Genomic DNA, 17731 nt, shown 5'->3' with positions numbered 1-17731 from the left:
AAAAAAAAAAAAAAAAAAAAAAAAAAAAAGGAATAAACAAACCCCTTGAAAATGCAGCAGAAATGGCTACCTATTTTTTTTTTTAATGTTTTATTTATTTATTCATGAGGGTCAGAGAGAGAGAGAGAGGCAGAGGCAGAGGGAGAAGCAGGCTCCCCGCCTAGCAGGGAGCCCGATGCGGGACTCGATCCCAGGACCCTGGGATCATGACCTGAGCCGAAGGCAGACGCTTAACCATCGAGCCACTCAGGCGCCCTGGCTACCTATTTTTTACATATAATTATCCGTTTGACTAAGAGCTTCAGTTGAAACAGATTATCCATTTTCTGGTTACTGTTAAATTCTTCTTGAATCAGCCCCTTCTTCTATCCTCCACTATTTATTTCCTTAATTCCAGCCTTCACTGGCTCTTGCCTGGCCTAGTCAAAGTCACCATATGGTGATTTAGCATTAAGTGTCTTTTCTCTCCAGTCTGTATACCACAGTCCAATCAATCATCTTAACAAAAAAAAAGGGGGGGGGGCACCTGGCTGGCTCAGTCGGTAGAGCATTGGGCTCTTAATCTCAAGGTTATGAGTTTAAGCCCCATGTTGGGCATGAAGTCTACTTAAAAAAAAGAATCATCTCAATCTTGTATTTAAAAGCTTCTATTGGATCCCCGTTGCCCACCAAACAGTCCAAACTCCTTTGCACGCCATGTAACACGCCTACATTCAAAACCCAGACTAATCATTAAGGCTTAGCTCCTGTCACTCCCAAACTCCACTTCCCCTGATCAATCTCTAGTCATAGAACTTACTCTTTCCTGAACATTCCATATCCTTTCACACCTCTATGTCACTGATTTGCTCTTTTTCTAGCTTAGAATATCATTTTCTTACTTCTCTGCTTACTTCTTCAAAATTCAGTTAAGATTCTACTATACTTTTTTTTTCTTAAGTAATCTCTAGGGGCTCCTGGGTGGTTCAGTCGGTTGGGCATCTGCCTTCAGCTCAGGTCATGATCCCAGGGTCCTGGGATAGAGCCCCACATTGCCCTGCTGAGCAGGGAGCCTGTTTCTCCCTCTCCCTCTGCCTGCCCCTCCCCCTGCTTGTGCTCACTCTCTCTGTCAAATAAATAAAAATTTTAAAAAATAAATAAATAAAATAAAATAATCTCTACACCCAATGTGGGCTCGAGCTCATGATCAAGAGTTGCATGCTCCTGGGGCGTCTGGGTGGCTCAGTCATTAGGCGTCTGCCTTTGGCTCAGATCGTGATCCCAGGATCCTGGGATCGAGCCCCGCATCGGGCTCCCTGCTCCACGGGAGGCCTGCTTGTCCCTCTCCCACTCCCACTGCTTGTATTCCCTCTCTCGCTGTCTCTGTCTCTATCAAAAAACAGATAAAATCTTGGGGCGCCTGGGTGGCTCAGTCGTTAAGCGTCTGCCTTCGGCTCGGGTCATGATCCAAGGGTCCTGGGATCGAGCCCCGCATAGGGCTCCCTGCTCCGTGGGAAGCCTGCTTCTCCCTCTCCAACTCCCCCCCGCCCCTTGTGTTCTCTCTCTCCCTGTGTTTCTCTCTGTCAAATAAATAAATAAAATCTTTAAAAAAAAAAAAAGATAAAATCTTAAAAAAAAAAAAAAAAAAGAGTTGCATGCTCCCCACTGGCACTCCTCTACATACACTTTAATCTTTTCCTTAAGCATCATTCATTCTGCAATCCTATAACACTTGATAAGTATCAAATTTATCAACGTAGTAATGTAATGTTTCATTTCTTGTCTTTACCTTCATCACACCGTAAACACTCTAAGGGCAGGGCCATGTCCTATTAATCTTTGTATCCCTCATCCTGTTATTCCCTGATGTACAAGTGCTGGCTTAAGAAATTAATGGGTGAAATTGTCATAGCTACTTTTTAACTCTGAGATGGCTTCCTTATGACTCAATATGCGTCAGAGGTATGTACTGCCTCATATCAGTTAATGTACATTCAGAAAACATAAAGGGACTTCTTAAAAAAAAGTTTACTAATTTAAGCAATCTCTAAGCCCAATGTAGGGCTTGAACCCATGACCCCGAGATCAAGAGCTGCATGCTCTACCAACTGAGCCAGTCAGACACCCCAGTGAGGCTTTTATTTTATTTTTTTAAGATTTTATTTATTTATTGAATGAGAGAGAGAAAGCACATGAGAGGGGGGAGGGTCAGAGGGAGAAGCAGACTCCCCGCGGAGCAGGGAGCCCGATGTGGGACTCGATCCCGGGACTCCAGGATCATGACCTGAGCCGAAGGCAGTGGCTTAACCAACTGAGCCACCCAGGCGCCCCACCCCAGTGAGGCTTTTAATATTGTCCCAAGTCAAGCTCAATTAGAAAGGGAAATTTTTGGGGCACCTGGGTGGCTCAGTCAATTGAGTGTCAGACTTGACTTCAGCTCAGGTCATGATCTTGCGGTTGTGGGATCATGGGATCAAGCCCTGCTTGCTGTCCCTCTCTTTCCCCCTCTGCTCCTCCACACTGTGCTCTCTCTCTCTCAAATAAGTAAATAAAATCTTAAAAACAGAAAAAAAAAAAAAAGAAAGAGGGAAATTTTCATGGAGAAAAAAAATATTCTAAAGCCAAACAAATCTTGTTTTTGTACTGGCCACAACACTGTTCTCCAATCACCATGAATAATTCAGGGCTTTACAGAATGCTGTTTTTTTTTTTTTTTAAGATTTTATTTATTTATTTGACAGAGAGAGAGACAGCACAAGCAGGAGGAGCAGCAGCAGTACAGGGAGAAAGCACGCTCGCCGCTGAGCAGGAAGCCCGACAAGGGGCTTGATCCCAGGTCCCTGGGATCATGACCTGAGCCGAAAGCATACACCCAACCATCTGAGCCACTCGGCACCCCTAGAATGTTATATATATTTTTTAAAGATACCAATGACACTGAATCACAAGATTGAGACAGATCAGAAGAAGTACCTTGATAAATAGAGAAAATTCAGTTTTGATTCAGCTCCTATTAAAAAAAAGTCTTAACTTCAATTAAAATATATTCTGGGTGTATAAAAAGAACCAGACCTGAAGGATGACCAGAATTTCGGCATTCTTTTTCTCCAGGGCTATGTCAAAGGCAGATTTATCAAACTTGCTGAAAGCATGGACATCGGCTCCGTATTTGAGCAGTAGCTCTACAACATCTCGATGGTGGTGTTCTGTAGCCCAATGTAAAGCTGTCATCTTCAGCATGTCCTTGGCATTCACATCTGCACCATTCTGTCACAGAACAGTAATTTTTTTCAAAGAGACACTGGTAATGGTAGCACAGATGCAAGATCCCATCAGCCATATAAAGAGAATTTCCATGGAGGTTATACATATTCAAATTTAGATCACATAGAAATATCAAAGGGAAAAACATTCTTCAAATTTTCCTGAATGATGACAGTCATATTGTCTTCAATGAGTGGGTCTTCTAAGGACAACTGGGAAATATAACAGATGGGAAAGGATGGGGAAAAGAACAGATTTTTGTTGCATTTATTAACAGAGAGCTGAGTGCCTACAAAAATAGGCTTAAGTACAGAAAACACCTGCAGAAAGGAAATGAAGAAAAATCAATAAAGTCTGCTTAGCCTGTAAAAGATTAGAAAACAAAATCCTCATTGCCATGTCTCTTGAAAGAGACACAAATCTATGCTACGAACTGTCCTAAACTTAATCTTTCCCAGCCTAGTTTCCTACTACCCGTTGAAGTAAGAAAACAGGGAGGTGGGTGTCTTTTTTACAATACAGATCTGCCACTATTACCCTAACAAGCAGTTCCACGATGTGCGCATGTCCATCAGCTGCAGCCATGTGCAAAGGGGTCCTGTCCACTTTGGTCCGGGCATCCCTGCTAACGCCTGCTCGAAGGAGCACTTCTGCTGTGGAATAATGACCATACTGGGCTGCAAGGTGGAGGGGTGATGTTCCAAGCTGTGGGAAAATAATACTCATTGAATATCAACTGTGTGCAGAGTCCTAAATCATTATGGAGAGACACAAATGAACAAGAGGTACAGTCTATGGTTCCTGTCTTTGGAGTGAGAATCTGGTTGTGCAACAGGAGAGGAGTAAAGAATTAAGAAATTAATATTCTAACAGGCAAGTAAATATACGACCAATTAATTAAGTGCTAAGTATAATGGATTTAAGTCAGATGGATTTATCAGGAAAGATTCTCTAAATGACATGATGTTAAGCAAAGCTTAGAAGAAGGTAAAAAAAAAAAAAAGGATGAACAAGAACATTCTGCATTGGAAAGGGATAGGTGGGTTCAATATAATTCTTAGGAAAAGGGCAGAAACTAGAAAGATACTGAGATTTGGTGTGCAAATTTAACTGGCTGGAATAGAAGTCTGTTGCCAAGTAATGCAAAGTAAAAAGACTGATGAGATGAAGAGGCAATAAAGTTTTAGCAATGGCGTGTCAATAGCAATAAGCAGCCTGGATCATCTCAAAGTAAATCCTGGAAGAGTGATCTATCTTTGGCCACTTTGGCCAGAGAACTATTCCTTTCTTTGTGTTAGGTCCTTTACTTTAAGCCTATGCTGTTTATTCTTTGCATTTCATATATGTTCAGCCTCTTTGCCTGGGTGGATTTAGTTCACATTGCTCTTTTCAGGTCTATTAATAGAAATGCTAATCTCATAGGTTTCCTTTTCTTCCTTTTTGTGAAGTGCTAAGTACCTGCTTGCCTCTAAAGTTATGAATTAATCACCCCAGGATAGAGGACATTGGCTCATTGGATTGTTAAAATTAGGCAATGCTGGGGCGCCTGGTTGGCTCAGTCAGTAGAGCATGTGACTCTTGATCTCGGGGGTTGTGAGTTTGAGCCCCACACTGGGTGGAGGGATTACTTAAAAATAAAATCTTTGAAAAAAAACAAAAAGTAAGAAATTGGTAACAGCACACGTTGGGAATAACTGAAAGAGCTTACCCAGTCTGTGGTGAAGGGAGCGCCATTTGCCATCAATGTCCTCACTTCATCATCTTGGCCTTTTCTTGCTGCTTCTAGCAACCTCTTCCCCAAGTCCACCAAAGACATCTTTATGCATAGGAACAAATATTTTCAGGAAGCTATAACTCAAACACAAGGAAAGCTGCCTATAAAATGTTTTTAGAAGACCTCTTGTACTTAAATATATGTAAGATACTTCTCAAGCTGACTATCCAGCAGGGCACATCCTTTCTACCTCATCTAACACAATCAGATATTTGGGAAAGTTTCAGGCCCTAAACAATAGTTCCTTAATGTTCAATTTTCAGAAAAATACTTTGGAAATCTGTGCAACACATTACCACCTCTCTAACTTAAGGAATCAATAAAACAGCATTTCATTCCTTAGAAACAACTATGGGTAGAAATGTTATCTCACACAAAAGAATGATGAACAAACACCAAGGCTATTCAGACTCAGGTATATGGCAGACACTTTTTAAAAAATGAACAAAGTGAGCCTGTCACTTCAAGGAAAACAACTGACAGTGTTTACTGACAATTATTAATTATAATTTGAGCTTTCAAGCAAAATTAGAATTTTGGGAAACTTAAATCCACAACTATGGGTTGATAGCTTACTACAGACTTTTCTGATGAAATTAGTGGTAATACTAATGAATGTGATTTTTTAACATTGTATAATAAAATGCATCAACATTTGGGTGGCCTGCATAATTTGCTCAACCAGTATTTTTCAAATGACCAATGCATGCTATAAAATCATGTATGGGTAAAAGCAATCAAAGTGAAAGACAGATCAGTGCATTTTAAGGTAACAGTATAATAATTTCATTGATACGGTTTCAGATTCCTCACTGCAACTAACTTTTAAGAAACTGCCACTTTGTCCAGTGTTTGTGTAGTAGCATCAAAGAAGAACACCCACAGGGCGCCTGAGGGGCTCAGTCGTTAAGCATCTGCCTTCGGCTCAGGTCATGATCCCAGGGTCCTGGGATCGAGTCCCATATCGGGCTCCCTGCTCCGCGGGAAGCCTGTTCTCCCTCTCCCACTCCCCCTGCTTGTGTTCCCTCTCTTGCTGTCTCTCTGTCAAATAAAAAACAAAACACCCACAATTACCTGAAAAAGCTATTAAAGCACCACCCCCCTTTTCTCCAAGTAAATATTGCAACAGATTAAATGCAATAGTAAATATGAGAATGCAGCTGTTTTCTATTAAGCCAGAAGTGAAAGAGATTTGCAAAAATAAAAAACAATGCCATTCCTCTCATTATTTAACTTGGAAGATATATTTTTCATAAAAATGTGTTTGAGGAATGCCTTGGTGGCTTAGTCAGTTAAGTGTCTGCCTTTGGCTCAGGTCATGATCCCAGGGTCCTGGGATCGAGCCCCGCGTCAGGCTCTCTGCTCAGCGGGAAGCCTGCTTCTCCCTCTGCCTGCCGCTCCACCTGCTTGTGCTTCTCTCTCTCCCTCTCTCTGTCAAATAAATAAACAAAATCTTTTAAAAAATATTTTTTAAATTAATTAATTAATTAAAAATGTGTTATTTATGTTCACATGTACAGGATTTACAATTGTATTTTAATTAATGAGCACTTAAAAATTAATTTCTAAAACAGTAAATCCCAATAGATATAACACACTGGAGTCCTCAATAATTTTTAAGAATATAAATGAGTTCTCGGGGCGCCTGAGTGGCTCAGTCGTTAGGCGTCTGCCTTCGGCTCGGGTCATGATCCTGGGGTCCTGGGATCGAGCCCGGCATCGGGCTCCCTGCTCTGCGGGAAGCCTGCTTCTCCCTCTTCCTCTGCCCCTGCTTGTGTTCCCTCTTTTGTTGTGTCTCTCTCTCTGTCAAATAAATAAATAAGATCTTTAAAAAAAAAAAAAGAATATAAATGAGTTCTGAAACCAGAAAATCTGAGAATCATTGGCTTAGGCAAATCATTCAGCCACTATGTGATTTAATTTTCCAATCTATATCACAGAGCATTGTCCTCAAACACGGGTGTTCAGGAGACCACCAGGGAGTTTGTTCAAAATGAGTATACCCAGGCTCCAGTCCAGACCTCTGAATAAATATGTTCAAGAGGAGAGGATGAACTTTAATAGTATGAACCTCTATAATGTCAGTTTTCACAACTCAAGAAAATGCTAGAGAAAAAAAATGATAGCAAAGCATTACAGAAAACTGACACTTTGCATTTCTCCATAATTATCTTCCTTTTAGAATATCAAATTTAATTTTCAGTTTAATTTTCTTATTGCTAGCAGTTAAAAACAAGAGCAAATTTTTAGATGGTTCATTAGTCATAAATGACTCCCTCACATTTTCTCAAATTACACTATATATAAAAGGTATATCACCAAGTCTTAAACACTTCCATAATAACTGATCACAAAGGGAAAGAATTCCCTACACAGGGATGTTCAGAAATGCTGGCAAAAAGCAGAAGTATCCTAATAGTGAAATTTCAGCTACTCTCTACCATAAAAAAATATTCAGTTGAAGGTTGAGGTATCTGCCTAAGGAGAAATCTGGTTTGCTTCACATTCTGGGGAAGCTGATACATCTAGAAAACAGATCCTTTAAATAAGTTAATTTTATCCCACTGCAACTGTTGTCTTCAGCATCTGAACTCCTGCCCAGTATTTCTGAGGTCAATTTTTTTCACCATAGTCTGCCTTCAAACACACATTAATTGTATCACTTTTCTTTTATTTTTAAAAATTTATTTATTTTAGAGAGAGCACGAGTGCACGAGCAGGGGAGGGAAGGGGTAGAGGGAGAGGGAGAGAGAAGAATCTTAATCAGGCTTTGTGTTCAGTGCAGAGATTGAGGCTGGCTCAATCTCACAATCCTGAGATCATGACTTAAGCCAAAATCAAGAGCTGGATGCTTAACCAACTGAGCCACCCAGGAACCCTGCTTTTCTTTTTCTTTTTTTTTTTAAGATTTTATTTATTTATTTGAGAGAGAGCGAGAGCCAGTGTGGGGTGCGGGAGGGGAAGAGGGATGAGTAGACTCTGCGCTGAGTGCAGGGCCTGACACTGGGCTTCATCCCACGACTCCAAGATCATGACCTGAGACAAAAATCAAGGGTCTGACGCTCAACCCACTGAGCCACCCAGGCGCCCCCACTTTTCTTTAATCAGATTTGTGAGCCCATGTATCAGAACCATTAAATGGCAACTGACCCAGATTTGTCATCCCATTCTTTAAATAGGCCATGAAAAGTCTTCTTTCTTTCTTTTTTTTTAAGATCCTATTCATTTATTTGACAGAGAGAGACACAGCGAGAGAGGGAACACAAGCAGGGGAAGTGGGAGAGGGAGAAGCAGACTTCCCGCGGAGCAGGGAGCCCGATGCGGGGCTTGATCCCAGGACCCCAGGATCATGACCTGAGCCCAAGGCAGACGCCCAACGACTGAGCCACCCAGACGCCCCGGAAAGTCTTATTTCTTACTATACAAAGATACAGTTAAACTTTAGGATTAGAATGTAAGTAGCGTGTTATATTTATCACCTGATATAAAAAAGTTCTCCTAGAAATGTGTTCAAGGTTCTTTTCTCCCCATCCTCCACTCTTCTGAGTTAACCTGAAGCATCTCTCCCAAGTAGAAGTAAAATGTATTTTTAATATAACAGCATTTAGGGGGATTATGTGCCATTCTCCCATATCCTACTTAAACGCTGACAATACCCACCGGACGAGATGTAGCCAAGAGTCAAGAGGACAGTCTAGGCACTTTCAAGCTCCCTGATTATTAAAAACACAGGGAAAACATTCTTCCTTACTGGATGTACCTCTACTTTCTCTATATATGAAGTGAAAAAACAAAATCTGATCTAACTTGTCTCTTAGGATTTTGGAGATGGATAAAGTAACAAAGCACCCACTCCCCAAACAAACATACAAGAACTCTGAATAAGTGTGTTTTAATAAGTGATGAAGGGCTTGAGCTCTTGACAACAAAGTACTCTATTATCACAGAGTAATTACATTTGTTGATACAAGAATATGGGTGAAGCAGTTCTGTTTCACTGTTTCAAAGCGTGTACGAACATAGATGCTTAAGAACATCTCTATGGGACTGGGTGGGTCAAATGGCACGATGAAAATATGGTCCCAGACGGCCAAAAATGTTAAATTGTTGGAGGTAAGCCATAGAATGTCCTTTTCTACAGATGTTTAAGAGAGAAAGAAGTACTTCTGGGAAGAGAGAGAAGAACGGGATAATCCCTGCTGGCTCAAGGAAATCTGTGAGAACAGGTGAAAGCTAACGAGGAGAAATGGAATTGAAGAGTCCATGTCTGACAACCTTTTTTTTTCTTTTTCTACTGCACACGTCCCCACCGGGCCGCCAGCTGTACAAACAACTGTGCAACAACTGGGGGCGGAGCCCTTACTGCTCTTGCTCCGATTACTGAGCTCACTCAAAATCTTTAGACTATTACTGAGGTCAGAGAATTGAAAGTCCCCGTTTTCTCCTCCATCACAAATCCTCCAGTTCCAAAAAGCAACGTTGTCTTTCTGGAAGAACAGTCAATGGGGACAATGGGACAAGGAGCCAAGGCCTCAGCCCAGGGAGGCAGCCCCCGGCCGGGTTCCGGGCTGCCCCCTGGCGGTCACCTCCGTGGCCCTCGCTTCCCTGGGTCCAGCTCCCCAGCCCCAGGTCTTACACCCACCCCCTTCTTCACCTCCCAGTCCCCTCCCCTTCCTCCCGGCAGCATCCCCTTCCTCTTCATCCCCCTCCCCGAGCTGCCCCCGCCAGTGGAGGGGCGCCGCTCCGTCTGCACCCAGAAGTCAGGGGCTGGGCTGGGCTGCGGTACAATTTCTCACGGCAGTCTCCCTTCCAGCCCCGACGCCCCTCAGAGTCCACACATCTTCTTCCCCCTCACCTCCTCGTCCGGGACGCTGCCGGCCGCGCTTTCATCGAGCCCCCCAGTTTGGTTCCGTTTCTTTCCCTAGTTAAGACTCCCTATCACTGACGGTTACTTTTTGGCTTTTTCATATATGCATATTTTGGGGGCCTTTAACCCCCCCTCGTGGAGAAATGGAGGCAACAAAATGGCGGACCCGGAAGTGAAGACTGAGCTAATACACATTTTGGCGGAGGGATCTATAAGGAGAAAATGATCAGAAAACCCACATTTACATTCGAACAGAAGAGCAATGCCCCTCCGAAGCTCATTTTCTTTCCATCGAAGGCTTTTTGTGGTGGAAAAGTGTGTATCCGAGATAAACCAGACGGGACTATTTTACGAGGCGGAGGATTGTTGATTACGCGTCTTACGTGTCCTATAGTTCCGGTAGGGGACGGACCCGACGCTTTCGGCGCCGAGAACTTGGGGGATGTGTCGAGGAGAAACTAGAGTCGGCGTGGGTCCTGCGCCGTTTTGGTAGCTTGTCTGGGGGCCGGCTTTAAGGTTGACGGGAAAACCTTGTTTCCCCGTCTCTACCTCGGGTGAAACTTGGGACATCCCCGGCTTTGCGCTCGAATTAAACTCTGGTGCCCTGACGGTTGTACTTCCAGTTTACAGCATGAATGTAAGGACCCCGGAACCGTGGACCAGATAATGGATTCATTTCTTTTTAGAGGCTTGAAAGGGGATACAGCATGAGTTTGCAAATCCACTTACACATTTTACATACCAAACAATTGATTGCCATCTTCATTCATCCATGGCCACTAACTAAAGGCAGCGAGAAATCGGGAAAGAAGCCCTTCAAAAATAAGTGAACATTGGAAAGGACACGTCATGGCTCCACTCTTTATTAAGATTTTGGCTTTTGTCGTTTATGGTGGGCCTTTCAAAGCCTAAGGTTTTCGCGTCTACCTTCTTTTCTGAACTTGCTAGTGTCATCTTTAAAGTATTTACGGCATACTGCCCATGTTCGATCCATTTTGATATTTACGGCTTCCCTTTTTGAGAGTCAAAATCTTGTTTCATTCCTGTTTACATGCTCTATTTGTAAGTTCAAATAGTTGGGGGTTTTTGTTTTTTAATGAGACGAGTGGTAAATAAGCAGATAAACATATTTGGGTGAATTAGTTTCTTAGGCACCTAGACTAAGATAATGAAGAGCATATTTGGTAACACAGGTGCCTTCTGAGGCATCTAGAATTATTACCTTGGTATTTTGGTAGCCAGTGGGCAAGTAGAAAAGTGGTTGCAGCTTTCGTCTTAGCGGAAGGGGAAAGCAAGGCTAATTTCGGAGATCTATACTACTTCTCTGTGAAGAGAGAGAAAACTAGAATCCAGTCCTGGGATTGAATGTCTTTATTAAAGAAATGAGTAAATGGCAGCACAAATCAGCAATAATTTTGGAAGGAATGGGGGGACAAGGTGTAGGGTTATAATGTGATTATTTCATGGTCTCAAGGTAGCTGAAGAACTGTGCCTGAGGCCCGCTGATGAGTATTATACATTGCAGATGAAGGGCAAGACTGAAACACTAAAGGCCAAACCCTATGCCTTTTAGAAACAGAATCAAAACCTTACAAATTATCATAGTATTCAGTAAGATTGCATCTTAAGAATTGAAATTGGAGTCATTTTCCTCAGAGTTTTCTGTTAGGAGCAAAGTTATAAAGTGAGTAGGCTTGAAGGAGGAACACCCTTTTGAGAATGTGGTTATTTCTGAAATGATTCAATGCTTTCCCTTATTTTAATTTTCCATGATGTATTATTTCCTCTTGTTTTATACTTTTAACTACCCCCAATTTCTCTGAGAAAAAGTGTATTACAAGGAGCAGGATCAAATAGCAAGAGACTTATCACCTTAGCCTTTTAGAAATCCTACTGTCTTGTAGCAGATAATCTCAAATTAAAACTTCTAAGGTTTTCATCAACTCTGGAAGAAAGATTTGTGTTTACTGATACGGAGCAGGAAATTAGGTTTGAGCAATCTCTAATGCTGATTAAAATGAAGTAAAAAAATCGGTCCTCCATTTTGTACCACTGTACTACTCTCTGGTGCCCCCACCAGGCCTGTTATCTGGAATTAGTATCTGGGGAGGGGAAAGAAGGAATCCCTGTGATCCAGTACTCCATTGCTTGAACGCTTTTCTTTGTGGCTTAAGGGCTTTTGAGAGAAACTGATAAGATAGAGAAATAGATAAATAAATAAATAAATAAATAAATACAACACAACTCTGGCAGATTCATCAGCACCACCTCAACACAATAGAGGGGAGAGAGCAAGATTAACAGGAGAAAAGGGTGGAAAGGAAGGGGCTTGAAAGGGAAGACGGTGAGGGCAAGGTGGTGGGAGAGAGAAGTCTTGGGCTTAAAGCAAGTCCAATTCAAAGGAGTGGATACTAGCAATGGGAGCTCTCCAGAAGTTGAAGGTGCTGTATTCAAGGAGGGCATCGCCTTCGGAGTTTTTCTCCTGTTCTCCAGTTGCTTGCCCGGTCATTTTGCCAGCGCTGCTGTCTTTGATCTTGTAGATGGATGTATCTGACAGACCCAGGCCTTCCAGCTCCGACAGATCCAGTTCTGGAATGGGCATCCTCCAGAAAAGAAAGGAGCTGTACTGGCTACTCACGGGGTCCCTCATAACTTCCTAGAAAGAAACCACTTGTTAGTCTTCATGCTACAGCAACCTCTTCATGGCCCATGGCCTTTCCTTACTTAAAAACTTTACATCCCCATTTGCCTCTGTACATGATCCAAGTTCCCTAGAATGAGCTTTGGGACCTCTTCCTTTATGATGGTTTTCTACCATTTCCTAACTTCTCCCCATCTTGAAATGACTTAATTCACTGCCTACTCCTTCATGTCAATCTTGGGCCTGGTTTTCAAGGCTTTCTAGAATTTGGCCCCAACCTTCCTAGCAGTAGCACATTCTCTGCTAGTTATGCTCATTCCTCTCTTACTTACCTTTCTCTACTCTCCATCTTTTTTTTTTTTTTTTAACTTACTAGATCACCAGTTTATTATAAAAGACTGTAACTCAGGAACAGCAGATGGAAGAGATGCACAAGGCCAGGGATATAGGGAAAGGGTGCAGAGCTTCCATGCCCTCTCCAGGTATACTGCTGTCCCCACATCTCCACGTGTTTTCACCAACCTGAAAGCTCCTCTCTACTCTTCATCTTAAAATAACTACCTAAGTTTCAAGACTACTGGAGGAGTCCCTAGAAGAATTCAAGTCCTTAGAGGAATCTTTCCCCTTGAATCCTTATTATGTTAGTAAATCCTCAACTTCTTGACTTTGGCTTAATAGGTACCTCTATAAAGGGCTTCCATGACATTTCTGCTTTCTGTTTTCCTCCCTGCCTTCTAAACCCTACTATAAACTCACCTTTCCAGGAGGACTTCCTTAAACTTACTCAGCTCCCCCTACCCTGTATCTTCCAGCATCTCTGCCAACACCCTGTAGAGTTTTACCTATTATCAGTTTGGGGCTACAGATCACTGTTATGTGTCTTGTATAGGGACAGTCTCTCTCCTGCAAGAAACAGTTTCTCTAAAGGTAAAAACCAGTCTACTTTATACCTTCTTCATAGGTGCTGGGCTTTGCACACAAAAGACATTCGAAACTGTTGATTAATTTTCTCTCACTATTTAATACAATCCATAACTTGCCACCCCCCATCTATTAGCCCATAGATAAGTCTTAACAGCCTATATTTCGCTCTAGCCTACCTCTCCTTCAAAACAAAACCCAGGTGCTAAAAGAATTTTCCTGTGCTATAACAAGACCTTTTTTCTTTGATCCCAATGCTAGATTATACCTGAGAGCAAATGGATTGAAAATTCCAGGTAAGGAGAGTAAGAGCTTAGATTGGAAGGAGAAAGTCCCTTGTCAGGATTAGATACTGTTCCATGCTTCAACGAGTGCTCCTATCACCTTTCCTGCTCATCCCACCCACATCCTGATATATGACTATTCTACCTCCTGCACCCTGCTGGTTACTAGCCAAGGGAAGGGGCCAAAGCATTAGTTGAAATGTTCCCAAAGAGGCAGAAAGGACATTCCATTGCCTCCAAAAATAAAACCCCCATTTTAAAAGGCCTTCCTCCCAGCACACTCCATTGGCTCCTACCAGGCCTTGAGGGTCCTAAATAGTGGCCTTAAATAGGTTCCTAACTGCCTCCATAAAATGTGTTAGGCGAACATGATAACCATTACACTAGAAATTCTATAACCCCAGGTAATGTGAACCATCTCAACTAAGGCCGAAAAACAACGTCTTAATCTAGAGCACAGTTATGTGTGAGTGTAGGGGCTTAGAAAAAGTGGGCAGCCTAGGATGTTTTTAATGTTAAAAGCCAATTGTCAGTTGCTCTTTCTCTTCTGAGGTTCAGACTCCAAAATAAACCCTGGGAACTGAGCATTACTCAGCAGAGAAGCTGCTTAGAAGGAGGGTTATGTGGGGACTGGAACAGGGTGGGGGAGCATGTTAGAAAGGTGAGGTCATCATCCTATGATATTCAGCTCTGATCATCTCCACAGTAATTTGCAGAGACGTGTACAGAAAGAGAGGTACAAAAAAATGGTTGTACCTCTCAGCCTACCAACTCCAGCTTCAGTCTGGGACTACAGAGATCCCAAGATGCAAACCTCAGGAATCATCAGTGTTACTGACTACTGACTAACCACAGGGATTTTTTTTGTCCTGTTTTTTCTGATTTTGTTTCTTTCCTTCCTCCCCCCACCCCGCTCCCCCCCACCCCCCGCCAAGATTACCAGTTATTTGCCTACCTTGCTGGCTTCTTTTATATCCCCTCCCTTACCAGTCCCCTCCAGAGCAAGCTTAGTATAATGCTGGGCATATAATATGTACTTTAAAAAATAGAATCATAGGGGGGGAAAAGCCCATAGGATTTTAAAACTAGGATACATGTTCAGGGTGCCTGGCTGGCTCAGCTGGTGAACTGTGCAACTCTTGATCTTGGGGTTGTGAGTTTGAGCCCCATGTTGGATGCAGAGATTACTTTAAAAATGAATAAATAAATATATTCTGTGCTATAACATAGTGTATATTTAGAAAGAAGGACAGAAAGAGAAAGAAAAGAAAGAAAGAAAAGAAAAGAGAAAAGATGTTAGAAATTATCTAGTGACTTCTGAAGCCTTCTAGCCAGTTGGATCCAGGTCTCATTCTCAATCTAGTCTTTTTTTGATGTGCTGCACATAGATAGTTGTCCACAGTTTTATATAATCCTATACCAATATTCTCAAAACTTGCTCCTGAAGAACAGATATTCAATGGATTAGGTGTTGATTATTCCTGTGATTCTGATCTGAATGATGAAAATGCAAAAGGTAGTAGAGAGCAAGCTAGAATCTGAGGGAAAAAGCTCTTTGACAAACTGAGTCCTTTTCTTAAAACCAGAGTATATATAAAAATTGTCCAAACAATCCCTGAGTGTCTGGCAGAGTGTGTCTTGCAATTAAAAATGCTAAAGGAAATTTTGTGAAATATTAACTCACAAGGCCTAAAATTTCTGGCTACGCCATTGACTCAGAGACATGTACATAAAGTACCAAATGCATTCTAGAAAGACACTCACACAAGCATGTATGGCATTTAAAATCAAGTCAAGAACACTGACTACACAGAAAATTGAAACTAAAATACCATCTACATTACATTACATTCATTAGTAATGAAATTTTGGTATTTAATATAGTACAGATTTAATTCCCAAATCTCCAAATTTTGCAAGAGGTCCCTTTTCCAGCAAGCTTTCTCTTCCCCTCCCCAAATGTTCTCCACCCATACCTCATCTTTCTTTACATTCCTTAAAGGGCTTGGACTACAATATACGCTCAATAAATACTTCTAACGGTCCTTCATTTTAAATTATCCAGATGTTTTAGGCAAAGGTAATTTCTAAATATCACCATCTATTCTTAGAGATACATGATCAGCAAATACATGGTATAAAAGATACACTCTCTCTGAGCCACACAGACACACCCAAATACCCTTTGTCTAGACCCTCTGTGGGAATCCAAGGCCTGCCCAACAGGGCCTTGCTGTGTCATGCTGCCACCTTGGGGGTGGGGTGGGGAGGAGGACAAGGGATGGTGGTTGGAGGGGATGGAAGCTCTCTGGCATCTCCTTATATTTGCCTCATTCTGGACTTGGATTTTCCTGTTAGCCATGCCCTCCCCCCATCTATTCCCACTGAGCTGCAAATAAGCATTCCTTTTCCAGAATCTGCCACCATATGTAGCTTTTGTGCGCTGTACTGATTTCAATGTGGGATCAGGCAATTCTCCAACATAGAGGCCTCCACCTTCCTACTTCAAGCCGCCTCTCTTTGGAGCAAAGGTTTGAGAGAGGGAGTGGGAGACTGTTAAAAGAGAGGTCAGGATTACTTTCAATATTATCTCATCCCTTCCCCCAAATTCCCTCCTATGGAGACAAATCAGTTTGGGGTGAAGGTAGACACATCAGTGGAACGCTACAGAAAAAAAAAGTAAATATAGGGAAGTACAGGCTGGAGCAATACAGGAAGACTAGAGAGTCATCAAAAAACAGGTAAAACAAATTATAGCTTGAAAAAGAAGATACAGATAACGACTGAAGATAATAAAATACATAAGACAAAATATAGAAAAATAGATACTTGAAATGAGATAAATGCGGAGAAATGATAGCTCCATGTAAATTGTTAGAAATTAATGTCTGTGGATTAGAAGGCAAGGATGGAGATCTTAGCAAAGAGATATAACAAGAGGACCAAAAAACTACTCATTGTTCATAGCGCCCCCTTCTCTCCTCTTAAGCCGTCCCCCAACCTTATCCTTATTTAGGGTCTTCAACCTAATCAGAAGCAGCTGCTCTTCTATCTTTGCAGCCCCTTGCCCCGCTTCCCTCAATTCAGTTTACCTGTTATCAGTGAATTACTGGTGTGTTCCAAAGATGGAAGGAGTATCTCGGGGGCTCCGGCGTCTGCTCTGGGCTGGAGAAAAAGCTGTTGGGGCTTTGACGGCTTTGTCTTCTCACTCCCTCTCCCTCTTCTGTGGCTGAGTCTATCTGCTCAGTCTCCCCCTGCAATGCAGCCCCTCCTAAGAAGGGCGGAAGGACTCCCCGCCCCCTCCTTGCCTGACTCGGCTAATTCAAATGATAGGTTCCAGAACACTTTAGGGAGGGAGACAGGATTAAAGCATCTCCGTAGGCTTATTGGTCGGCACAATTATTCCCGAGCTCTTACAGCACCCCCATGCTGACTGGGGTGCAATGAATGAGCAGTTAATTGTCCCTTAATTTTAGGCTTATGGATTAAAAAGCTTAGCTCTAGATAACAATAGAGGAGTGTCCCTTTATTCCCCAATTTATGGATTTCAAGTCACGAAGTATTTTATTTTTGAGAATCAGAAAAATCCTCCACCCCTCCCTGCAATCCCTACTCCTGCGACTCGCCTCCGCACCCTCACAATGAGTAAATAAACCTAGCCCCATTCCACTCTGGGTAGAGCACAAGAGGACTGGGGGTTGTGTGTGTGCGTATGGGGGCGGGGGGTGACTGCGAATCTCTAAACTCGGCTGGGTCCGGGGGATTTGGGGGCTCCGCTTAGTTTTGCCCCGCAATGCCTGGCGCGCAAAGGGGACGTGCGACTGCGGGCAGCGCAGCTTGGGGGCCCGGCTCAGGAGAGCCCCTCGTGGGCTCCACGATCCCGGCTCGCGCAGCCCGGGCGGCGGCCGTCGGGGGCTGCCAGGCGCCCTCCCACGGCCCCGCGTGGTGCAGTGCCTCACCAGTCCAGGGGGGAGCAGTGCGCCCAGCTCCGGGCCGGACGG

The 17731-nt window shown here is 42.8% G+C and overlaps 2 protein-coding genes across 7 annotated transcripts in view; both read right to left on the bottom strand.

Annotated features, from left to right (window-relative positions):
* The window catches only part of GABPB2 (GA binding protein transcription factor subunit beta 2), a 32182-nt gene extending 22124 nt beyond the window's left edge, over positions 1 to 10058 (bottom strand). For 3 of the 6 annotated variants that reach the window (XM_081815929.1, XM_081815932.1, XM_081815935.1), the window contains exons 1-4: positions 9873 to 10056; positions 4952 to 5059; positions 3781 to 3948; positions 3052 to 3246 (exon numbers count right to left, since the gene is read on the bottom strand). In XM_081815929.1, coding sequence (XP_081672055.1) covers positions 3052 to 3246; positions 3781 to 3948; positions 4952 to 5059 — 471 coding nt within the window. In that variant the 5' untranslated portion in view covers positions 9873 to 10056. Of the gene's footprint in view, positions 1 to 3051; positions 3247 to 3780; positions 3949 to 4951; positions 5092 to 9872 lie in introns of all 6 variants that reach the window. The other 3 variants (XM_081815930.1, XM_081815934.1, XM_081815933.1) reach the window with 3 other exon arrangements.
* Positions 10059 to 11240: 1182 nt separating this feature from the next.
* On the bottom strand, positions 11241 to 17555 carry MLLT11 (MLLT11 transcription factor 7 cofactor). The gene is made up of 2 exons (XM_006728349.3): positions 16823 to 17555; positions 11241 to 12540 (listed from the first exon to the last, which is right to left on the bottom strand). The coding sequence occupies exon 2, from the start codon at positions 12532 to 12534 to the stop codon at positions 12265 to 12267; it is 270 nt and encodes an 89-aa protein (XP_006728412.1). The 5' UTR covers positions 12535 to 12540; positions 16823 to 17555; the 3' UTR covers positions 11241 to 12264.
* Between the last annotated feature and the right edge of the window lie 176 nt (positions 17556 to 17731).

This window comes from Leptonychotes weddellii, chromosome 4 (assembly GCF_054177405.1).
Source record: "Leptonychotes weddellii isolate Sample4059 chromosome 4, ASM5417740v2, whole genome shotgun sequence".
Classification (NCBI taxonomy): domain Eukaryota; kingdom Metazoa; phylum Chordata; class Mammalia; order Carnivora; family Phocidae; genus Leptonychotes; species Leptonychotes weddellii.
This window is presented reverse-complemented; position numbering and strand designations above follow the sequence as displayed.

Excerpts from the sequence above, each read along its gene's own strand:
- MLLT11 (XM_006728349.3), bottom strand. The coding sequence starts at position 12,534 with ATGAGGGACCCCGTGAGTAGCCAGTACAGCTCCTTTCTTTTCTGGAGG.